Source organism: Meriones unguiculatus, chromosome 7, assembly GCF_030254825.1.
Source record: "Meriones unguiculatus strain TT.TT164.6M chromosome 7, Bangor_MerUng_6.1, whole genome shotgun sequence".
NCBI lineage: Eukaryota > Metazoa > Chordata > Mammalia > Rodentia > Muridae > Meriones > Meriones unguiculatus.
Genome location: NC_083355.1, coordinates 31,724,726 through 31,750,249, shown reverse-complemented (window position 1 = coordinate 31,750,249; position 25,524 = coordinate 31,724,726). Strand labels below are relative to the sequence as shown.

Genomic DNA, 25,524 nt, shown 5'->3' with positions numbered 1-25,524 from the left:
CACACCTCCTAACTCTCGGCAAAGTTCCACCAACTGGGACCGATTATTACGTGAGTGCATGGGGCGTTTCTCATTTGAACCACCACAAGGTGCGTCACCACGCCCAGAGGGCACTGTAATTTTTCTATTTTCTTTTTTCCACCCAAAAATAACTGACTTAGAATTCGCCATGAAGTATGTTGGCCCTGCTGAAGACTGGTGAGCACTGGTGGAGACTCACAGCTTCTTTTTGTGTCGTTGCTGTCTGACAAACACACACCCGCTGCGCTTTCTAAGTGCTACACTTTCAACTTTATTTTAAAACAGGCAGATACATCTTCAACATATCAAATGCTTTCATTTACATTTCTGTTTGTAGGCACTGATCGCAGGAGGCAGACCCAACTCAAACGGAAGCAATTACATAGGATAACTAACACTGGCAGAGGTCAGCACTGCGCCCGGAGCAGGGTGACTGTGGCTGGCTGCTCCGGTGGAGTCATTGACTATCTTCAAGGCCGTGAGTTAAGAGGTACGAGTTCTTGTGAGAGGATCGAGGACCCAGTGAGGCTAGGGCAGAATCACAGAACAGAGGGCCAGTCTGTTCATCCCAATCATTCAAGTGGATCGAGCTGTAAGGACTAGGAGGGCCCTGAACCCGGCAATTAGAAGAAAAGTTGTACGAGGCAATCACCACCTAAAGGGCCACGCAGTGCCGTCTGATGCTTCATTTCTTAGCCTGTCAAATCTGCCCATCCAATCAGGATGCTGTCTTGCTCCAACAGGGGGAAAGAAAAAAAACCTTAGGAAACAATCTTCTCCCTGTTTCAACATTCTATGCCAGTCACCAGAGTTCTTTTCCTGTTCAGTGTATTCTGTGCTGGCTCCTCCTTTGAGTAGCCTAGGTTATCCTTACAGAGACTGAGGAAACGATTTTGGTCCAGGATAAGCATCATGACTACATACTTCCTGGGTAGATTATATTCTACAGGTATTCCCAGAGGGCTAAATATTGCCAATGTCTGTATTAGAACTTGACTTTTTAATATGCTTTCCTCAAGAATCTTAGGATATAGACTCTGAGACCAGTAAGCGGCCTCATACTCCCTATGCAGCAAGGGGCATCAGGGTAAAGACGTGTGTATTTAGGTAAAGTAGTCACTGAATACACAGGCAATTTCCACATGACAGTCACAACACAAGGAACGGAGGCCAAGTTTGGTATTTTACTACGCAACAAAAATTCCTCTGAACGCTGTGAGATAGCCAAATGAGTATATTCCAAATGGCACTGAGACACCCACCCCCCCACAGAGCATTTCCAGAAAAAAACACAGTTTTGAATGCATTAAAAACTCATTAGAAAATCAACCATGTATCAAAGTCATCAAAGAAAGTACTTTCCAAATCCCTTTTACAAAAATATAATCTTGGGGCTGGAGAGACGGCTCAGCAGTGAGGGGCACTGGCTGCTCCTCCAGAGGACCTGAGTTTACCTCCCAGCGCTCACAGTGTAGCCCCTCTCACGCCCTCTCCTGGCCTCACTGGGCACCATCACGGTGTGGACACATGCAGACAGAACACCCCTACACATAAAAACCTTGTTCCTTTGAGACAGGGTTTATGTAGTCTTGGCTGGCTGGCCTTGAACTCAGAGATCCTCCTGCCCCTTCCTGAGATTGCAGCTACCGCTATCATGCTCAACTGAGAATCGTGTTTTAAGTAGTGGGGACCCTTGACCTACTGGTCTCCCGTCACTGGGTATGGCTCAGTGCGGTGCAGGTTCAGCGCAGTCTGCTGTGCTGCACGGGAGTGAAGGGTCACCCGCTCACCTGCTCACTCTGCTTCACCGGCTCTGCTCCCAGTCCTCCAAGGGTCTGCACAGCAGTCTAAAGACCGCATTTACACAAGGAACTATGGTTGCTTTAGTAGTTAGGTCACCAATTGGGTTAGGATGTAAACTTCTTTTTTTTTTTTGAGAAAAGGTCCTTACATATAGCAAGGCTGGCCTTGAACTTGGCCTCTAGGTGTAGGGATTATAACAGCGTACACTGCCAATTTAATACAAACAAGGGCGCTGTTTAAAACAAAGGGGGCTCCTCGGTCCTACAACCCGGCTCAGGAATTCACCCGTCAACCACACGCCTGGCCTCCTGGCTCGGATGGATACCTGAGCTGCAGGGCTAGGTCTGAGGGTTCTAGAAACACAGGACAGGCTTTGTAAAGGTGAGCCAAAGCCAGAGCCCATGCTGCTGGGCATGGGACTTCATGGGGACTGGGGTGAACTAACAAAACTATTTTTCTTCTAAAATTTCTAGACTAAAAAAAAATTCCTAAATATATATGAATATATATTTAGAATTTATAATCCTAACAGCTGGGCATGGCCTTTAATCCCAGCACTGGAGAGGCTGAGGCAGGCGGATCTCTGTGAGTCTACAAAGCATCCCAGGACAGCCAAGGCTACACAGAGAAACCTTATCTCACAAATAAACAAATCTACTTAACACTCCCTGTTCCAAACTGTTCAGAAGTTAAAGAAAGCCACAGCTACCAAATTAACAACCCCATCCCACCCATCACATTTTAAATATAAAGTGCTGGTTTCTTGCTTCAATACTTCATTTTGAACAAAAGTAGAAATTATACCTATTCTAGTGACCTTTCTGATCAGATTATGTATTTAGGTCTACACAATGTGCAAACTAACATGACCTTTCAAGTTTTCTAGCTAGTGCAAATTAAAAATCCCACAGTGTACATTAGAAATATTTTACTTTATATTACAGATGAAAATTACTCTTTCTGACATGCTACGTTTACAGCACAAAAAGAACTTTTCTGCGTCAGTCTATGTTACAACCAGATACACAAATGTCCAAAAGGCAAGTACTACAGATTTTCAAACTCTAAAAAAATAAAATACATAGTTTTCACTATAAAATTTTTATAAATATCAGTTACATTACAGGCTCACAGCTAAAGAGTTACAGAAAATGGAAAACATTTCAACTCAGTTACTGCACTACGGGGCAACGTGTATTCTAGACAGAAATGCCTCTGACTAGTAGAACAGATGCCTACGAACTGAGAGAAGCTGCCTGGTATTTGGGAGGTTAAGCCGCTAAGTTCATGAGGCCTGAGGAATGTATTAGGGAAGAAAAAGATGTGAAAATAGATAAAGAGATGGTTTATAGTTTTTCCCGAGAATGTGTAAGTTATGTTGCTATGGAGACAACTTTAAACAGAGCAGAGGGGTCTCACGGTGAACCAGTATGTGAAGTATAGAGCTCTGGTGAGACATTCTTGCCACTGAAAATATAACTTGAAAATCCCAAGTCTTACAAATTGTATTCAAATAAGGCCTGTGCCTGTACATGTATCTGGAATGCTGGGTAACCTGGTGCCTGAAGTGTGAGCTGTGGTAAACACAAAATACTGGTGTGCTTTGTGACAGGGTATTATCAAAGTTACAGAAGGGACCTGAGTGAAGGACATGGTGTGTGTGGGAAGGGGACACGGCCTGTTCTCCGTAGGGCAGCTCTACAGTTACCCCAACTATTCTGATTGCCAGCCTGGAATTAATGATCTGCTGCAATCACAAATGAGCGTTACAATGATTTACAGGTATGAATGATAACCAAGTCAACTCACAGTGCGCCTCAGAGGATAACTAACAAACCGACCATGAATCTGAGGTTGAATTTCATTACACTCCGAACAGGATCAGGTCACAAGGGAAAAGCTGCAAACCCTGGCCCGCCCTCGGCTGCAGTGATCAGAGTGAAGCTGTGTGAGGAAGCTGGGACAAACCTGTGGAACACCTTCAGTGGTAGAATTTGCTACCATAAAGGAACAGGTGGAAGAAGTTAATTTAGCAGTGTAAAGTTACTTTAGATAATGATGTACTCACTAATACATATCACTAAGTTGTACTTTCCAAAACACGGTCTCGGCCTGAGGTGACTCAAATTGACATTTATGGCAATTCACCAACTGTAGATCCATAATAAGCCATTAAAAAGGAGATAAATGGTGGTTTGGGGAATAGATTCTAGTCTTTCAGAAGTTAATTCATGCAAGACTACCAAGTGAAAACATGTTGTTTGTCAGAAACACACCAAGCCAGATGCCCACTGGTACAGCTCATTGCAGAGGCAGGCCGCTGACAACAGCAGAAGAGCACCCTCTAACGGACAGCCATGGAACTGCCTTCAGTAAGTACTCGGCAACGGAAGATCGACGCGTAGGCGCTTTGAAACCCCAAGTTCTTCATCATGTGCCCTCCCTTTTAAAGTCTGAGGAATGAGCAAAGATGAGTATATATGCCATGGGAACCAAGAGAGTTCTACGTGACTGTGACCAGCAGATCTGTGTGACCACCTCACCAAATAAAGCTGTACAAAACAATGTAAACGCTAAACACGAGCATCATGCTACAAGGTAAATAATAAATTAAGTTAAAAATATATATCTTTCTCTCTTTGAAATAAATACGATACAAACATCTCGGCAGCGCTTCCCTCTCCGAGGGTGATACTGTCATGGGTCCTGCAGTGTTTCACAACACAAGACCACTCAGCGTGAAGGCAGGCAGCCTGGGTTTTTTTTTTTTTTTTGAGTAATTAATCTGACTCAGAAGCTTCCATTATGTGTATTTTTTTCCCCCACTGCCAACACTACTTTTAGTCTAAAGAGAAGCTGGGAATTATAGAGGTTCTAATTCAAAAATTCTCTAAACTTTACACTGATCCCTATTTGATTATATATACATATATATATAACCAGCGTAGGGAGTGTAGTTCAATGGTAGAGCAATCATCTAGACTTCCAGAGGACCTAGATTTAACCCCTAGTATTGCTCAAGCAAACAACAACAACAAAAAAAAAACCCTCACAAAACCCAAAAATTTGCATTTCAGCTCAATATGATCATTAAATACCTGAAGGCCTAAAAATGACAGAAAATATACTACTGTGAAAATTCTAAGTACCGACTCTCTTTCACTTTTCTCCTCAGGCGCTCCTAGAAGTCAGGATGCAGAGTCCGTGTGGTTTGGGGTGTGGGGAATCTTAGAAAGCACACAGCAGGAGCAAGCCCAGTGTTAAGCACGACAGTCCAAAAGGCAAGTTAATTTTTAACATGTTATGTTGTCGTCACCATATCAAAAACATCCATGTCCTGTCCATCAAGACAATGCACACTGCAGGGTGAGCTCCAGTCTTAAAACATCCAGCCAGGAGGGGCGTTTCCTCTCCGTGGAACTTTGTTTCTTTCAGTTCTGATAACCGATGATCAGAGTGCCTTGCTGACAAAAGAGTATGTGTTTGTGATACCAAAGCCCGGCTGTGGAAACGCTGTTTACTCCGCTCACATACATCAGGAACGAAATGGAGACTGGAGTGCCAACAGTCCTTCCTGTGGATGACCGTGTCTCTACTGGTCTGGGCAGATCCTGTTCCATTCTACCCCTCTACTCAGCCTCCTTTAGGTCCTCTTGATCCGAAGGACTGGAAGCATCATCATCTGTCTGCTCTCCAGAGAAGTAGAGCATCAGCGCGTGCGTCTTGTGCGTTATGGTGACGGTGCAGGGCCCTTGGGCCCACGGCTCCCCATCCACCTGCATGGGCATCATGGAGCACTTCAAAATCAGCTGCAATCAGGAGACAGTCAGAAAAGTGTCAGTTCCAGAAGCTACAGGCCAGTGTTCCTAACTGCCACTATCTCCTATAGGACCTTAACCTTTGACATTAAAAAAACTAATTTGAATATACCTTTTCAATAGACTGTTTAGGGATTCTTTTCCAGTGGGCATTTTATTTCTTTAACTGGCCAGCTTCCTGCAAGCCTGTGCTATAGGCTATAAAGGTTAGGGAAAGTGATAGAGGCATACTGTTTTCTCCATATCAATGGCTTGGAAATAGCTCGTTATACTACTGTGTCACCTACCCTCACTGTATGTGCTTGTCCTATTCGAAAAGGATTTGCCAGTTTCACCTGGATTTGAGCACAGTGGAAAGACCCATACACTCCAACGACTTCCAGCAAGCCATCATCATGTCTAACATTGGAAGAACAACATATGGATTACAGAAAGCAGTAAAATCAAATTATCCACGGAAAACACTTACAGGTGGGCCATCAACTTATTCATTCATTCATTCATTCATTCATTCATTCACTGGATTAAAGGAATGCTGTGTCATCATACCCTACTCTGTCATCTTATTATTCACATACACAGAAGTAAAAAAGGAAAAACCTGGGGAAATGAAAAAGTTTAAAAACAAACAAAAATCCCCAAAAATAAAACAGAAGGCTGGGGGTAGTGGTTCACACCTTTAACCCTACCATTTGGAAGGCAAAGGCTAAGTTCAAGCCCAGCCTGATCTACATAGTGAGTTTCAGGACACCAGTGCGACTATCTTGAAACAAAACAAAAACCAAAACAACAAAAAACAGAGCACTTTAGAGAAAAGTGACAAAGCCAGGATGTAGCCAGCGGTGGTAACTAACAACTATCATCTAGCACTGGGGAGTTCAAGATTAACCTGGTTTCCATAGTGAGACTGTCTCGAAACCAAAGCAAACCAATCACCCAGTGCTACTGCAAAGGTACGTACCTGGCTAGAGGGTAGGTCTCATCGCCCATCCCTTCCCACAGCCTGCAGCCGCCGCCCCAGTAGCCAATGTTGAGAACGATGATCCCTTCTAAGTTGGGCAGTTCAACTCGCTCACCATCCAGTTCTAGCTTTAAAGAAATGTAAGCAGTTAGTCAGTACCTGGCACCTATCTCCACGCCTCTCTACAGGAACTCGAACTTTAACAAGCATATTCATGGATGTGAGACATGCCCGAGCAGAAGACAATTTCCTACCTCAACTCAGGGCAGCCCGGCCTGTCTTCTCCTCATAGAACAAAATTAATTCTTTATTAATTGGTTTATTCCTCCACATGTGCGTGGAGTCACTCTCAGGTGTCACCTCACAGGTGCTGCAGACACTGGTTTTGAGAGTGTCACTACTTGGCTATTACTTTTTAACTTGGGTTCTGGAGCTTGGAAAGTCCTCACTTACACTGTAAGCCCTTCACCAACCGAGCTGTCCCCTCAGCCCCGAGCAGAAGAGTTTTTAATCAAGTTACCAACAGCGCCCTTCTCAATCCCGACTATCCAGCCTTTCTTTTTCCTAAAGATTTATGTCTTTTAAAAATGTGATGTGTAGTGTGAATTTCTGCTTCTATGTCCGTGTACCACCTGCACGCCTGGTGTCCAGGGAAGCCAGAAGAGGGCATCAGATTGCCCTAGAACTGGTTGAGTACCTGCATACCCTGAGTACCTTCCTAGATACACACACACACACACACACACACACACATAATTAAAAAAAGTAATAAAACAAAAACCACTCAATACAAAACAGTCAGCAAATGCTCCTCCGCAACCTACTCTCATCTCCCATCTTAGGAGAAAGAAGCATGGCGCCTTACATTCCCAGACCAGGAGCCTGCTCGATCTATACTGTGCTCCCCACAGTGGTTTCTGGTAGGAAACCAGATGACACTGTTTGTACCTCGCATTCCTGACAATACAGTGTGGCAAGACGCGCCATCCCCCTCTAAGGTTTCTAGCAGGTTGTATACTTGCCTCTCAAGGACCGTAACACACCAGCTGGGACACACCAAGCCATCACTCCCTCACTACAAGCCTTCACCGGCTTACCCTTGTACTGGGGCAGAATGCAAGTTCCAAACAGGCTGGTATGATACTCTGTGGCCTGGCCTCTGTCTGTCTGTCTGTCTTCAGCTGTGGCTCTTGCCCTCTTCCTCCCTGCAAGCCATGCTCTGCACTGAAGCTCTTTTACAAGTGTCTGGGCTCCGGGTTTGATCCCAGCACCACACTCAAGAACACTTTCGCTGAGAATCTTGCAGTTCCTTCTCTGCTGGGAGGCTTCCCAGAGGCTTTCAGCTAAGGGCTTGCTGAATGGCAGCAGCTTTCTAGGGCTAGTGTTCCCGGCTCCTCACTGCATGCTCACGTTGTCCATTCTTGCCCCAAGATGTTTATCATTTCTCCCCTTCTTATCTCTCAGTACTTTCGGGATTTTCTAGTTCATGTTTTTGTTGTTATTAACCATAACAGAATCTTTCTAGAAGTAAGCAAGATACACAGACTGCTAAAAATGATGCCAGGGTTCTGTGGCAATACACACTCGACGACACCCTATTCTTACTGTTTATACATTTTTATTTGCTCTAATATATGAGGTATCAAAAAAGATGAATTAATCTTTAAGATTCTCCTGAACATTCAGATGAGTCAGCGCTGTGTTAGGGACTTTAAATGTGCTATCAGTCAGCTTACCAGTTACACAGACTCTGCGGACAAACCTGGGCTCAAGTTGTGACTACTAGTTCCTAGGGCCATGAACTATGTTAGGAAAATTAATTTCAGACAAGATCTGTCTGTGGGATTTTAGTAATGCTTGCCATATAGGGTTGTAGTGATAATTTAGAGGAATCATGAATATAAAGGAATCTAGTTAAGTGGAGGCTGAAGAAATGGCTCATGGGTTAAAAGCACCTGCTACTCTATCTATAGAGTTCCCGGGCACACACATGGTAGCTTACAACTGTCCTGAACTCTAGCTCCAGGGGGCCTAGTGCCCTCTTTGGACTACTGAGGGCACCAGGCACACAGTGGCTCACTTACATTATATATAGGCCAAACATTCATACACATAAAACAAACAAAGAGAAAGAACATAGCCAAGTGCCTGGCATACAAACACTCCACATCCACAAACAAAGTATGGTGACAGAAAATTCAGCATTTGTTAAAGAACTTCAGAATCCAGACAATACCCAAACTTTTAGGAAAGACATTGGTAGCTTACCTCAATTTTTTTATTCAAGTCTTTACACTCTTGCACTAAACAATCTTTAGTTCCATAGAATAAATAAACAGCCTATAAAAAATGAACAATAATATGACATTAAAACATTATGAAGACACTATAATTAAAACATCATTAAAAAGACAGCTGGGCGGTGGTGACATGTGCCTTTATTCCCAGCGCTCAGGAGGCAGAGGCAGGCAGATCTAGAAGATTAGTTTGAGGCCAGCCTGCTCTTCATCGAGTCCAGACAGAGAAACCCTATTTCAAAAATTAAAAAACAAAAACAAAAACAAAGCAAAACCAAAAACAACCCAAGGAAGACACTGTAAATGTAGCATGAACGCATCACAAAGACACTGTGGCAAGGCTCCTCCTCTGCTGTAAGCCTTTGCTGCTTTGTGGCCTGGGTACTAAGGGACAGAAGAACATTGCCTCTGGCTTACAATCAAAAAAAATGTTTTTTTTTTTTTTTAGATAGAGTTCCTCTGTCTAGTCTGGCTGTCACAGACTTGCTTTGTAGACCATGATGGCCTCGAACTCACGGACATATATACTAGCCCCTGCTTCCCTGAGTGCTGGGATTAAAGGTCTGCGCCACCACTTATAAAAAACAAAACAAAACAACAACAACAAAAAACTAACTAAACAGAGGCAGACACGATGGAGCACACCTTTAATCCCAGCAGAGGCAGGTGGATCCTTGTAAGTTCAAGGTCAGCCCAGTCTACACAGCAAAGTCCATAAAGTAACTGTCTTAATAAATACAAAATGGGGGAGGGGAAGACATGAACACGTGTGGGGGGACACACAAATACAAACACCACTTTTATCAAAGGATTCAGCTATGCTAGGAACTGGAGGGATGACTTTGCTAAAAGCCATGCATAACAAATACCCCTTTCCTTACTTCATCTGCCTGTGGGACTTTCCTAATCCAACAGAATATATTTTCTCTATTAGTGACATAACCAAAAAAAATTATTTTCCCTAGAATTTCTTTCAGCTATTTAAGATAAACTTCAACATATTCCAATTAACTTCCATCTAAGTAAAATAGTCCAACTTCTGATTTTAACACTCTTATCATTAACAAAGTATGTTCACAATATTAAGTTGAAACCCTATACACAACAGAGCACACAAATGTTTCCATAAGTCAGTGGGATCTGAATCTGTTGGTTTTTACTGTACCTTCGGTGATAGGCAGGAAATGTTATTTTATCCAACACACCTTGTTAAGGATTCTGCTGGAAAACAGAGACGGCGCCTTCTCACGGTGAGCGTGGAAATTGAGAGCCATGAGGGCATCAGGTCCAATAGAGAAGTAGTTGTTCATTGTGAACTCCTGGGAGAGAGGAGCAGACTGTAACAGCTGTGCCAAGCACAGGTCAAGCTCAGTCTCCATACTTTGTTTACTTTCCACAGCCTGCCACGCACTGCCTGGTGAGGTTGTGAACTACAGGAGTCCCACTTTCCGCTTCTGCTTACACTGGCACCCCAGAGCTTCCCACCTGGAATGGTTCTGTATTCTGCATGCAGTCTTGCTTTGTTCCTTCTTTGCAATTTTCAGACTGTGTGTGTCTTAACTCTTTATTCCCTTAGTTTGTGTTTTCTCAATTCTTCTGTCGACACGTCTAGCTCTGGTCTCACTTCTCAGCAGGCATCAGCCTCCAGCTTCTTGTTCAACACCACAGTCATTTGAGTCACCATGCCAAGTGACGCATTTTATTTAACTCCAAGCCTAACATTCCTCATTTTTATTTTCTTGGTTGTTGGTGCTATGTATTCAAATGCTGATTTCAGTGCCTTGACATCTGGGTACCGCCCTGCCATGGGCACTGTTAATAATGCTGAACTAGCTCCTGTAACCATGTGATGAGAAGGAATGTCCCCATTATCCCTGATTGGTGATTAAAAGCCCTGTTCCTAGGCAGGGCAGAAGGAGGTAAGTGTGGCTAAGGTTTCCAGGGTTTAGGGACGGGAGAATCACAGGAGAGAGACAGGAGGAGAAGAGGAAGCCCCCATGGGTTAGGTGGAGAGAGAACCCCATGGGCCAGAAGGAATGACTTTGAGAATGGCATGGATGGAGAAAGTGACCCAGATGACAATAAACAAGTATCTATGGAATTATGGATGGGAGGCAGCCCAATTAGGAATGGTTAAAGCAGATGGCATTGGATGCGGGCTGGAAGGTGGATGGGGAGGATAATTTGAGAGAGTGTAGGTGGAATTATCTGCCCAGCCCACGGTGTTATAAGACAGTTATAAAATCTAACAGGTGTCTGGTCTTTAATTGATTGTGATAGCAGGTTAAATAATATTGCCATAATAATAATAGGGCTAGTAATAAGCATTATTAGCCTGATCCCTTTTATTTACCGTAATACTTGGTTAACATCGTTTTGATGTCTCTTATAAAAATTAGAATTCTAGTAGCTATATATTTGCTTTACTCCTTTTGTTGGCATCAGTTGCTAAGTCTTGATCAGTCTAACTTTAAAATGTCTTTAAACTGAAAAGAAAGTCTAAATTGTTCTCCAGGCTCTCCTTGTGTCTGTAAGCTATGGTTACACTATCTTCAGGATTTTTCTTAAAATACAGATTGAGATTATGGGTAGCTCAGTGACAGAGCACATGGGGCAGCACACGTGAGATTCGACTGTGATTCTCAGTAACAAGTTATCTCTGTATTATCTGCTATTTGCTGACACTTTTCCACCTCTGTGTGGGAAACCCTGTTTCTTTGCTGACCCACGTTAACCTGGTCTGCCAGGTTAAATAAATGCCCTTGGGCAATAATCTCTCTCTCTCATTTTTTTTTTTTTGAGACAGAGTTTCTCTGTGTAGCCTTGGCTGTCCTGTCCTGGACTCACTTTGTAGACCAGGCAAACTGACAGAGATCTGCCTGCTTCTGCCTCCCCAAGTGCTGAGACTACAGGTGTGCACCACCTTTTCCGTAGCACATTTGATAGCACAGCTGGGGCCTGGGGACGTGGCTCAGCGGCAAACTATTCGTCTAGCACCTCCCCAGACATAAGTCAATGGGGGGGGGAAGTTAAACCAAAGCCAGTGCAGTTAGTTCAGTGACTAAGGCAGGCACTTGGGTGTTCTGCTCTGTACCCAGCTCCCATTAGCTACCCCATCTTTCCATCCTACCCGCCTGGAATCCTGTACCACAGACACTCGGTGTGCATTCACTAAACTGCTAGAAACGTACCTTGGGTTTTCTTAAATTGTAGTATCCTTTATTTGTTACCTGCACTTTCCATCTAAAAAACAGAAGTTAAAAAAAAAAAACAGTACTTTTACCAAAAAAACCTTTATTCTAGATAGCCTGAGAGATGAAAATTTCTATTTTAAAGCATTTGAAGATGTATCCACATCTACATCAGTATACAAATTTTGGTATAGCTTATAACTGAACCACATATAACACCAGGAGCAAGACACCAGCACCTGTTAAAAGTACAACAACAAATACAGTTCTTTTCACTTAAATTGCATTTAACTTGTTTTTGGTTTCTTGAGACAGGGTCTCAACTCTATGACCCAGGCTGGCTTTGGAATCATGGTAACTCTTTCCTGCCTCAACCTCTCAAGTGCTGGGATTACAGGTATGAGTCACGATGCCTGGCCAAACTTCCATTAAATTTTATGGCTACACAAGTCTTCATGTGTAGCAAATAACACCCCCAAGCTCAAATAACAGGCTTGCTAGCACAGTGTAGCTTACCTGTCTAGCTTGACTCCATCTGCTTCCATCACATTTCTTAAGACCTGTGCAACTGGGATCTCTCCAGCATAGCCTGTACCCCAGCCCAGGGTGTTGGACAGGTCATTGCCTGTTCCCAGCGGTAAGACTGCAACCTGTGGGATGTATTTTTCTTGTCCCTAGAATATAGAAGATGTACTGCAGATTTTCCTCTTTAGATTGCAGCATAATAGTATTTTATAAAATTTAAAGACTAAAAGTAACAAAGACACAAATACAACAACTGTAGGTTGTGCTAACTACTGAATCAGTGTCTCATTCCCAACTATCCAAATTGGCTTCATCTTCTAATAATCACCTGCTAATTTCATTCTTTGGGGGACGGTGCTAAGGACTGAACCCACACATGCTGGGCAAGGGCTCTACTATGAAGCTGTATCATCAGCCCCCATTACAATAGTATTAAAGACAGATACCTTAATCTTCATCTCATCAACTGCATCAAGGACCCAGCCCACAGTCCCGTCCCCTCCACAGACAAGGACTCGAACTGAGTAGTAAGGAAGAAGAGTGCACAGCTGCAGGGCTTTGACTGGGGGAGTTTTGGTTACATCAAACACCTAAAAGTGAGAGGACAAGAAAAAAATTATTTTACCCAACATTGTCCTTCACCTGCCGAGGACTACCTTGTGATGAACAGGCCTGTAGCTGAGCAGCACCACTGGCTATTATGTATTTTCCTTTTACAGTTCTCCAGAGACAGGGAACCTCCTGTTCACTGTGGCTCGTCCTATCCACTGACCTACAAAGGAGGAACCAGCCTCATTCTACTGACTAGGTAGAACACTGAGACCCAAGAGTTAAAGTCAGTTGCCTGTGATTCTGCAGATGCTGAAATACAATTCAAACCAAGTCTGTGATCGTTTTTGATTTTCTATTCACATCAAACTACAGTGTGTTAAATTCACCTTTGGTTAGTGTTACGTACTTTATGCCTTAAAAACAAAACAGCACTAGAGCAAATTCCTAGAAAATAATTTTGACAAATACACAGTAACCTAAAATGTAAGGACTCTGAATATTTATAACTATTATTGATACAGAAAAATACTTAAGAGACTAATGTTCTCTGTATAGGTGGCTTCTGTGATATAGTTTATAGTAATCCAAGTGCAGGTACAATCTCAACTTCCAACAGTAGGAAACTCAATAAATCACCACAAATTAAGTTACCTTAGTCACCAGGCTTGTAATCATGAGGCTATACTGCAATCATAGAAAATATTTACCTTGAGGAAACACAAATTTGTGTATCTTACTGTTAACATCACTTTCTCTCTTTAGTACTAGGAACTAAATATGTGTTCTTACATGTGAAGACACTTTATTTTGGGTTACTGCTTCAATACTGAAGATATAAAAAGCATTAACTGGAGGGAAAAACAGCAGTAACATTTCTGATGGCTACAAAGTAGATTGTTTCCTGCTAGGACAAACATATAATCTTTTTCTAAAAAAATGTGTTTTAAGAGAGGATCTCACTGTGTAGTCCAGGCTGTCCTTGTATTCAGAGTTCTACCTGTCTCTGCCTTGTGTGTACTGGGATTATGGGAGTGTGCCATTACACCTGGATTATGTACATTCAATTTTAAGGGCATGCCTCCCCCATTTTAAAAGTAAAGGTATAATTTACTTATCAAAAAGATTCTTTCTGTAAACGAACAAGCAGAAGGTTTTAGTTTGTGCAACTATTAACATAATCCAATTTCTAACGCTTCTTTTTTAATAAGATGCTTCAAGAAGGTCCCTATAGTCACTTCCCACTTCCAGCCCCCGGCATCTCCGTCTCTACTGACATGACTTTTAGATAGGTCACATAAATGCAATTATACAGTATGAGTCCTTCAGCCTCAATGGCTTAGCAGTGGTTTTTTTGTTTTGCTTTAATTTTTATTTATTTATTTTTAAGACTTTTTTTTTTTTAATACAGTGTTCTGCCTGCATGTGTGACAGCAGGCCAGCAGAGGGCACCAGATCTCATTATAGATGGTCATGAACCACCATGTGGTTGCTGGGAACTGAACTCAGGACCCTTGGAAGAGCAGTCAGTGCTCTTTAACCTCTGAGCCATCTCTCCAGCCCAGCAGTGTTTTTTTTTTTTTTTTTTTTAAAGTTCACTCACTATCATATACAGTTTATTTCTTTCATCCACTGAAAAGTATTCCACTCTGTGAATACACACTTTGTTTATCCACTCAGCAGCCGACAGCGTCAAGCTGTTCCACTTTTAGACAATTATGGATAATGCTGCCATCAAACATCTGCACCCATCTCTGTGGGGCATCAAGCTTCATTTCCCTTGAAACAGGATTCCTAGGTGATAGGGTTTTTGATTTACTTTATATTTGAAGGGCTTGAGTCTGTTATAATTATGATTCTTTCCTATGACTAGGTAGTGATAAAGGGCATCAGTAACTACTACATTTCAGAGAAAAGAAAAGCTGAAAACAAGGTGATGTAGGAAGGAAGGTTTTTCTCTTTAGTTACCTGGACTGGATTTAACAGGATCCTAAACTCTCCCAGCAGTCCTTCTCCCATGTTAGTTCCACTCCGCGAGTTGGCCAGGATTATTAATGGGGTCCACTGCTTTCCAAACTTAGAAGCTAGCTAAAAATGAAGATGAACAAAACGGGGTTCGTGTTTGGGAGACATAAACATAAAACCTTCCTTAGTAACAACGGTGTTGTACTTTGCTCAAGTGAGAACCACGCCAGTACTACCAACACACTAATGAAGAACAAGCCCAGGAATGGCAGAGGCCCTTCTAGCTTGACCTTCCACGCCATGTAGACTTCTTATGTAGTATCGAAGAGCTTAAGATAGCCTGAATAGAACTCCATTTTGAAATAAAGATCTTGACTGGGAACTGAATTCAGGTACCAGGAAATACCACAGAATGTACACCTGGCAGAAAACAAAGTTAACTCTCCTAGCAACAGCCTCCAGGAAATATAACAGAATAAATGCTTCATAGAAAACAGAGACAAACTCCCTGGCAATAATCAATGGGAATCAGTTGAGATCGGGTGGGAAAATTCTCCCCAATGTTTCAGATATGGTTTAGAAAAATAGCCATTGTGACTGTGTGCCTCAGAAAAGGTCACCCCACCCTGTTAAACTTCACCCAATTCTGTAACGTCAAGGCTTGTGCCCCCCTGCTTGCTGCCATGGAAACCTGCTCAGACTTTCTCTTTAAAAATCCTGTTCATTCAGAGCTCGGGGTCCCACTTCTCTACTGCTGCACCAGTGAGACTTGGGTCCCGAGTTCGATCACTCTCGTAATAAAGCTCTCTTGCAATTGCATCGAGTCGCCTCCTGGTGGTCTCTGAGGGTCCCGTGAACCTGGCATAACAGTATATATCTCCATGCGGAGGTGAGATGACCCCCTTGGATATGTTCCTCAGGAGGCCCCTTCCCCCACCTCTCTTTAGAGTCTCACTAGGTTTGCCTGAAACTCATACAGATCAATCTGTCCCTGCCTCCCAAGTGCTGGGATGAAAGGTGTTCCATGAGAGGTTATCCATGACAGGGTCTCCTGATAGTCATGGGGCTTGTCAGTTGTGCTAGGCTGGCTAGCCACTGAGCCCTAGGAGTTCTACCTTTCTAGGGCAGGGTCTCAAACAGATGCCCTTATGCTCAGCCTTTGACATAGATGTGACAACTGAGTCCTCACACTTGCACAGCAAGTACTTACTGAGAGAATCGCTTTCCCAGTCTCTACTGTATTCTTTTCATATCATCCTTTTTAAGAAATCAAATTTAATCAACTGTTTTTTGTTGTTTGTTTTTTGAGACAGGATTTCTCTGTGTAGCCTTGGTTGTCCTGGAAATCACTCTGTAGATCAGGCTGGCCTTGAACTCAGAGATCTGCCTGCCTGTACCTCTGCAGTGCTGGGATTAAAGGTGTGTGCCACCACCAAGAGGATGAGTTTAATCAACTTTTAATGTATTTTAAATTTATTTTTATGTGCATGTGTGTTTTGTCTGCATGTATGTGCACCATGAGAATGGAGTGCCCTCCCAAGTCAGGGGGCAGCAGATCCCTTAGCCTAGAACTGGAGTTACAGACAGTGTGACCTGCTGGGTGGGTGCTGGGAATTGAACTCTGGCCCTCTGAAGTGTTGGTGCTCTTTCCAGCTGAGCCTTCCCTCCAGCCCCTTTATCATTCTTTAAACAGTACTTTCATGGGGCTCTTGAAGAGGATTTGAGTGTGGGTCCCAGAACCCACTTTAGGTGGCTCATAACTGCCTCTCAGAAGACAGCCAGAAGTCCTTTTCAATAAGAATGGCATATTTAAATGTTCTAAATAACTTCTGAATAATATTTAGGGCCTGGCAAGAGGGCTGAGCAGACAGAAGGCCTTCTTTCCAAGCCTGATGCCTCTGGTCACTTCCTGGAGCCTACTTGGCAGAAAGAACCAACTCCTACAAGCTAACGTCCGACCTCCCCGCATGCCCATGGCACATGTGCACCCCATGAAATAAACGCAGCACACAGTTAAACATGCTTTGTTTTCATTTCCTGTTGAGCGTTTGCATGCATGTGTGTAATGTATGAGTACACACGTGCTTATAGTACATGCGCACACACGCACGCGTACACACACACAAGAAATAAATTTAAAGAACTCATTAATACAGCAGTTCACTCTACTGCTAAATTAATATAAAGCTAAGTTGAAAATGGGGTTCTTACTAATTTTCAATAATTTTACTAATTTTGCTTCTAAAACAACCAAAGTCATCACATAATTTAACACACAACTGCTGTGTTCAAATACTTAAAACATTACATAGGTTGAGTATCCCTTATCTGAAATGCTTGATGCCTACGGCATCATTTTATTCTTTCATACTTGTGTATTGTGTATTTTGGTTCTCCCCTCCCATTTCCTTTCCACCACCCCACCCCCCAAGCACTCCCCAACAATATATAAACCTCTTTCTTTTATTTACTAATTTTGGTTTTGTTTGGTGTTCCATAGATCTTAATCAGGGGCACCTGTGGGATCCTGAATTTGGAACTACCCATCAGAGCCTGCTGGGCTCACCAGCTAATATACAGACAGACACTATGTCTCTCCCTCTACTGGACTGTTGCCAGCAGATCTGGAGCAAGTGATAGGTGTCCATACAGGACGTTTAATCCAGCACCAGGGTTGCTCTGGAATGTGGACACGCCCTTAATGCACACCTTTAATCCCAAACAATGAAGATAAAGTTAGTTTGTAGAAGGAAGCACCCTTGTTTGAAAGTGATGTCTAATTGAGGGGCAGACAAAGTGACAAATCAGGGAAGTATCTGACAGAGTAGGATTCACCCAACTCTCAGGAGAACAGCACAGGAAAAGGCAATTTAAGAGGGCAGAGGGAGAAGGCAGTTTGACCAGGACAGTTGTATAGAGACAGGTTGCAGAGAGAAAACAAACTAGACAGCGGTGAAGACAGAATGAGCCAGAGAATGAAAATGGCCAGAAGATTAGAACATATTGCCAAAGTTAGTATGAGGTCAAGAAGAGCAATTCAGGCAGAAGATAAGCGAAGCCAGTTTGAATTAGTCAGCTGAAAAAAAAGAACAAGTCAGCCAGCACTCAGAAAGAACTAGAAAGGGTGAGCTTATTCATTAGCAAGTCTCAGAGGCTCAAAAATTCTAGGCCTAGATTAGATTGTATGGAGGCTAGAAGCTTCCAGGACTAGGCCTAGGTTAACAGACAATTACTTCTGGTGAATAAAAGATACTTTTTCATCCTGGAACTAGCTCTGTAAACCAGGCTGGCCTGGAACTGAGAGATACACTTGCTTCTGCCTCCCAGAGTGCTTGAATTAAACGCATGCACCATCATGCCTGGCCAGAAGTGTTTCTTGGTTTGGAGTGTTTGCACAAACATAATGGGGTATCTTGGAGAGAGGATCCAAGTTTAATATGAAGTTGATTTATGTATGTACCTTCATATATAACACAATGGCAATTTTGCAGGACATTTTTAGTGTCCCTACATTTTGACCATTACTTGTCCCGAGATTGGATGATTACCTACTTGTGGTCTCATGATGTTGCTCAACCTTAACATTTGTGAGCCTACCCCAGTTAATACACTTGACGCTCTTTTAGCCACTGGATTTAGATTTTCTCTGGTCTCTTCTGTTTTCCTTTTCTGAATGTATCTGAAGATGTATTAGTTTGAAATTTTTGGTTTTTCATTATTCCTAATTTTTTGCTTTGTTCTTTGAGAGCTGTCTGCTTCCTGCCTCTGCCTCTTGAGTACTGTGATTAAAGCCTCTTTTATTATTTTACTTGTATGAGTGTTTTGGTTGCACTTATACCTGTATACCATATGAAAGCAACGTCTAGAGTCCAGAACGGGGACTAGATCCCTACGTACGTACTGGAGTTACAGCTGGTTCTTACTCCACGTATGTGCTGGAAATCAAATCCTGGGTCTCCTGGAGAACAGCCAGTGCTCTTAACTGCTGAGTCATTTCTCCAGCCCCTGGTTCTCAGTTTTTGAAATCAGATTTTGCTAAGCATTCTAGAACTTGCTCTATAGACTAAACTGGCCTTAAACTTTTGGTTCTGCTACCTTTACCTCCCAAGTGCTGCTATTAAAGTTGGCTGCCATCATGCTGGGTCTTGGGTAAATTTTTTTTGCTTTGTTTTTTGAGACAGGGTTTCTATGTGTTGCCTCAGCTGTTCTGGACTCACTTTGTAGACCAGGTTAGTCTTAAACTCACAGAGATCCACTTGCCTGTACTCACCCCAAGTGCTGACATTATAGGTGTATGCCACTGTGCCCGGTGCCTTGGGTAAGGTTTTATGGCATACCACAATAACATTTTATATCCCTTGTCCTCTTATTTTCCCAATTTTTCTCAAATATACAGAACTAACTACCTTATATACCAACTTTAAGTGAATAAATTTATAAAAAAAAATAAACTAATTACCGCTTCATAATTTGTTTTTTTGTCTTTACGCATCTGGTTAACGGAAGCTAAATAACCTGGTGGGATGATGAGATTTCTGAATTCTCCAAAATCACACTTTTCATTCCTTAAGTTACTTTTCAGGCACTCATCATGGACTGTTTTCTGGCACCAAACGCACCTGAGGAAAGAAGAGACAGCTGTCAATTAATTTAAAATTAGTGTTCCTAATCAAAAAATGACATTCGGTCAAGGTTAAAACAGTGTATCTACACAAAAATAAACACAATAAAAAAATTTCACAAAAATGTACTACTTATGATCATAATTTTTAAAACAACAACGTCTTGGGGCAATTTTGTAACATGGCAACTCCTATAGGTACAACCTCCCTCCCCCCATAACGAGGTCAATACAGAACAGCTGAACACATTGGAAATGTGTGTGCTTTAGCTGAAACCTGTTTATAATATCTGTGGTTCCTCAGGTCTGGTTTGGAAACTTTTCAACTTGTATGTGGAAAGTAAAAATCCCATTTCTTTTAGGAGCAGATAAATAGTTTCCATATCTACTTCTGAAACAAAAATAGGATGTGTGCATTCAGATTTCCCTCTGTACTGGGTGCCAGGACCAGCAACAGGCAGGCACTAGCGCTGGCGCGACTTAGGCTTTCTATTATTAATCTGCTAAGCCGTTTAATCCACTCACAAATAAGACACATCTGACTGAGCAAGCGCAGGCCAACAGAGAAGGATAAAATTAACTAATTTAAAAAGGAGGGAATGAACACTTCCCTGCTGAATGTTAGATCTTGGCCTTCTATTTTAAAGGTGTCTTTTCCCTTTGGGTGTTGAAATCTGTCAAGTAATTACTGCTGTTTACTCAAGAGTTCTGATGGCTAAAAACAGATGCCTGCACGATGCGTTGAGAAACAATTATAACATAGCTTGCTCCTGACATTTACAAATCTTTCAACTGCAACAGATGCTTACATAGCTGATGTAAACATTCCATCTACTGGTAGCCTATAGCTAATTCCTATTTTATTTCAACCATTGTATGTGTTATTATTGTATGTTATTATTGCTATTTGGTCCTCTCTGGCCTTTAACCTTAATCCTAGTGACTCAGGCTCTAGAATGCTGGGATTATAAACAAGTGCTGCCAAACCTGGCTTGGGTAAACATTTTTTTCCCCAGTACTGGGGATGCAATCCAGAACTTGTTCATGCTATTTAAATGTCCTATAACCTACCTATATACAATGGTGGCCCAGCTAATTCTAAACCATTATATTTCTTTTTCCCCATATCATCACATTTATTTGTGACGAAGAGAGTCAAATCTCTCCACCAATTTTTAAGCTGACTAAGACTATGAGACACTGTTCTACTTAACTCCTTGGTTTCACACCTGCACAGCTAATCAGATTTGGGAGGTCAATTGTTACCACCACAGAGACAAGCATAGGGGACACATTGTGAGGAATCAGTTTCCCTTCAGAAAGTGCTGTTCTTGAAACAAAACAACCACAACGAAAGAACCCTACAGTCTTGAAAAAACACAGGGGCTAGGGAGATGGTTCTGCAGTTAAGAGTATGTGTTATTCTTGCGGCTGAGCTGGTTAGATTCCCAGCAACCACATGGTGGCTCATAAGCATCTGTAATGCTAATTCTAGGGGATCTGTCACCCTCCTCTGACCTGGGGGCACCAGGCACGCATGTGGAACACAGACATACATGGAGGCAGAACACCCAGTGCACGTGAAATAAATCTAACCCCCTGAAGAACCCTTCCTCCCCACCAACAAGGGCAGAGCCTTGGTTCAGTCTCCTGGCACAGGCTTACAAATGATTGTGGCCTTATAAAATCACCTATATCCAGCCACTCAATTCTTTTGGAACACTTATTCCCAGTTTTACAGTATAAAAATGCTTTTCAGGTAGGAACATGATCTGTACATTCTGGATACTGTGTTCTTCCTAGTTGGTATCAGGAATATTTTCCTAAGCTAGTATATATTTTCTAAAAGCAAGGTTTAGAAAGAAATGTGTAATATTATGTTATGTGGATTAATTAATAAATTATTCAATCTTTGCTCTATTGAATCTTTCTTTTCTCTCTCTTTCTCTTCTTTCTTTCTTTGGGTCTCATATATTCCAGGCTGGCCTCAAATTCCCTACTTGGCCTTGAACTTCTACGATCCTCTTCTCCACCTCTCAGGTGTTGAGATCACAGGCATACACGACCAGAGGAGTTTACGTGGTACTAGGAATCAAACCTGGGGCTTCTAGATACATGCTAGACAGGCATTCTACCAACTAAGTTACATCCCAGTCTCTAAAAACTTCTTTAAATATTTATTTATTATTAATACAACTTATTCACTTTGTATCCTGGCTGTGCCCCCTCCCTTTCTCCTCCCAATCCTTCCCTCCCTCCCTCTTCTCCTCCTATGACCCTCAAAACATTTTTTTAAAGTACTGTTCATTGAAAGGATGACTGCAAATTCATGAAGTGTTCCATAGTAAAAAAAAAAAAAATGCTATTCATTAGTACCTAAAAACTAGTCCTGATGATTAAAAAAAAAAAAAAAAAAAAAGATATTCTATTGTTTTACTTCAGAGGGTTAGATAACTAGGTTAGATTTTTTTTTTTTGCCTTTTTTTGAAGTCAGTTATGTGCTACAGTTGAAGTGCCTGCATAACATAACAACAGTCTTTTATTTTTTTCCCCCCGAAACAGGGCTTCTCTGTGTAAAAATAGCCTTGGCTGTCCTGGATGTGCTTCTTAGACTAGGCTGGCCTTGAACTCACAAAGATCTGCCTGCCTCTCCCCAGGATTAAAGTACTAGGATTAAAGGCATGTACCACCAGCTCCAGCCCACAGTTATCTTTTTTTTGTTTGTTTGTTGTTTTTGAGACAGGGTTTCTCTGTGTAGCCTTAGCTGTCCTAGACTTGATTTGTAGACCAGGCTGGCCTTGAATTCACAGCAATCTGACTGCCTCTGCCTCCTGAGTGCTGGGATTTATAGATGTGTGCCACCACTTTTTTTTTTTTTTTTTGAGACATGGTCTTACCATGTAGCCTTGGCCATATCCATCTTTCATTAGTTTAGAAAAAGTTCTCTCTCTCTCTCTCTCTTCTAATGTATCATGTGTGTGCGACAGGGGCACGCCACAGCACATGTGTGGAGGTCAGAGGAGAACTTCTGGAAGTCTGTTTTCTCCTTCTACTCTGTGGACTCTGGAGAATCTGAACTCGGGCTGTAAAACTTGGTGGCAAACTTGGGGTGTAAAACTTGGAGTCTACAAAAGCTGGTGTGGTGGCACCTGTAGTCCCAGCACTCGGGGAGGCAGAAGCAGGTGCAAGGTCAGCCTGGTCCACGACAGCCAAAGCTACACAGAGAAACGCTGTCTTGAGAAATCAAAAGTCTACCCATCTTGATGGCCCTCTCATTAGGTTTTTCTTGTTGTTGCTATTGGTTTGAGGGTTTCTCTGTATAGTCTTAACTACCCTGGAACTCATTCTGTAGACCAGGCTGGCCTAAAACTCACAAAGGTCCAACCACCTCTGCCTCCCAACTGCTGGGATTAAAGGTGTGTGTCACCACTGCCCAGCCTCATTAGATTTTAATAACTGCATATACTTTTATTTACCTGGAAATCTTTTTGTCATAGCTATGAAATATGCATGTTTATCTTTAATTTATTTAATTATATTGAGATAGTCTCTTGTATCCCAGATTGGCCTTGAACTCTGTAGCCAAAGATGACCCTGCATTCCTTTCTGACCCTTCTTAGGCGGGAGCTTTGAATTGAACCTGTGTTCTCTGGAAGAGCAACTAGTGCAAATGCTAAGTCACCTCTCCAGGTCCAAATCTAGTAAATTACTTTTGTTTGTTTTGTCTCTTGAGATAGAGTCTTACCACGGTTGTCCTGAAACTTACTGTAGACCAGGCTGGCCTTGAACTCAGAGATCCTCCTCCTGACTCTGGCTCCTAAGTGCTAGAATTAAAGACATGTGTCACCACTGCCTGGCTAATCAAACACATTTTTTTAAAAGTTAAATGGAAGGCTAGAGAGATGACTCTATGATTAAGGGCGCTGGCTGTTTGGGTGTTTGATTCTCGGCACCCACATGGCAGCTCACATCCCTCCATAACTTCAGTTTCAGGGGATCTTTTGGACTCCGTGGTATGGTACTAAGCAGACATGTAATGCAGATACACCTGTAAGTAAAAAGACCCACAACCATACAACTACAAAAGACAAAAATAAAAAATTAAGCCAGGCAGGGCTGGAGAGATGGCTCAGTGATTAAGAGTACTGGCTGCTCTTTCAGAGGTCCTGAGTTCAGTTCCCACCAACCACATGGTGGCTCACAACCGTCTGTAATGGGATCTGAGTTCTTCTTCTGGGTATGTGTGAAAACACATTACTCATATACATAAATATATATATATATAAAAGAATAAAAGATTAGGCCAGCCTGGCTGGTGGTGGTGCTCACCTTTAATCCCAGCACTCGGGAGGCAGAGCAGATGGATCTATTAGATAGATTCAAGGGGTGGAACTTGCATACACAACTCCACTGCAAATGTGCACCCCGCCCGTAAATAAACAAATGGGAAACATAAAATACTCCTTTCACTCTGACCCCAACAGCTGTGTTAGCAGAAGAAATTTAAAGCACTGTTTTCACAGTTTCAAACCAAGAAACCATTGGTTTGGTGACTGGCATAAAGTCATTTCTCGTGCCATCCAGTTTTCCTTATATAAAATGGGGTGCTATAGAGTAGCCAAGAGGCAGGCAACACTTAAGAGGCCTTTGATGAAAAATGGAGAGCCCTGGCAGGGGTGGCGAAGTCGGGGGTGGTGGTGGAGTTGGCAGAGTGCTCGAGTAACACGCTCAAAGCCTTTGGGTTGGATCCCCATGTACTGGCTCTGGCGGCGCACAGTGCCGCGGGGAGTGAAGGCAGAAGAACCACAAGTTCAAAGTCAGCCTCTGCTATCCAGTGAGTTTGGGGCCAGCCTTGGCTACAGGAGACCCTGTCTCAGAAAGGAAAAAAAGAAACACAAACAAACAATTGCCAAGGGTACCAGGGATTGCCTGCGAATGGTTTAGGTCATTCGCTGAGATGAATTTGGGTCTCGCCACCCCACCGTCTGCAATCCTGCCTCCCACAAGGGCCGTACCTGTAATCGCAGAGCTTAGGCTGACTGCCACACTGCAGCCTGCAGACGACACAGTAGGAGCACAGAGGCACGTTGCCGCGGATCCAGTGGTGGGGCATGTCATCCGCGGCCCTGCAGTCGCTCTTGAACACGATCTCCTTGCATGGGAAGCGCTGGTCGGCCTTCTTGAGGCAGCCCTCGTCCACGCGGAGCCCGCAGCAGTCACAGAAGGCTCCCTGCAGGATGTGCTGCCCGCACACGCAGCAGTAGGTGGGGTGGCTGAACAGGTCCGTGTCGCGCCAGCCGTGCTTGCTCTTGCGGAAGATGTCCCTGAGGTGCAGCTGCCGGCGCGACCGCTGCAGGCTGCACCAGAAGGTGATGAATACCGGCAGCAGCACGGAGCACAGCGTCCACAGGACCAAGTGGCCATCGGGGAGCAGGCCCTGGGAGGATGTGCTGGACCGCTGGTCCTCCTCCATCTTCCCAAGCCGGGGCGTGGCCTAGGGAGTGGCCGGGCCCAGCGGGCTCGCCTTAGGACTCCCTGCGTGGGCTTGCGGCTCGTCTTCTCCGCGCGCGGCCTCGGACCCGGGGAAGGCGCAGGACGCACAGGCCCGGCCTGCGGCCACCGCGCTCGCAACGGCCGTCGCGCGGGGCCTCGTCCCTCTCGCGAGGTCTCTGGAGAACCGCGTCCGCTCGCCTGGCCCCGGGTTCTACCTCCAGCCGAGCCTGCGGCCTCCGTCCCACCCTTGCGCCGCGAGATTTGCGTGGGGTGAGGCGGC

At 43.3% G+C, this 25,524-nt stretch overlaps 1 protein-coding gene across 4 annotated transcripts; it reads right to left on the bottom strand.

The window, feature by feature from the left end:
- Window positions 1–268: 268 nt before the first annotated feature.
- Dgke (diacylglycerol kinase epsilon) lies at window positions 269–25,524 on the bottom strand. Of its 4 annotated transcripts, none has more exons than XM_060386996.1 (11): window positions 24,767–25,524; window positions 19,590–19,749; window positions 15,134–15,253; window positions 13,063–13,206; window positions 12,608–12,765; window positions 12,092–12,143; window positions 10,106–10,219; window positions 8,872–8,943; window positions 6,604–6,731; window positions 5,978–6,041; window positions 269–5,633 (listed from the first exon to the last, which is right to left on the bottom strand). In XM_060386996.1, exons 1-11 carry the CDS (start codon window positions 25,222–25,224, stop codon window positions 5,454–5,456), a joined length of 1,650 nt encoding a protein of 549 aa, XP_060242979.1. In that variant the 5' UTR covers window positions 25,225–25,524; the 3' UTR covers window positions 269–5,453. The 4 variants fall into 4 exon arrangements, with proteins under 4 accessions (XP_060242979.1, XP_021504484.1, XP_060242980.1 ...); XM_021648809.2 differs by having other exon boundaries at window positions 5,930–6,041; window positions 24,767–25,516; XM_060386997.1 differs by lacking the exon at window positions 15,134–15,253 and having other exon boundaries at window positions 5,930–6,041; window positions 24,767–25,521.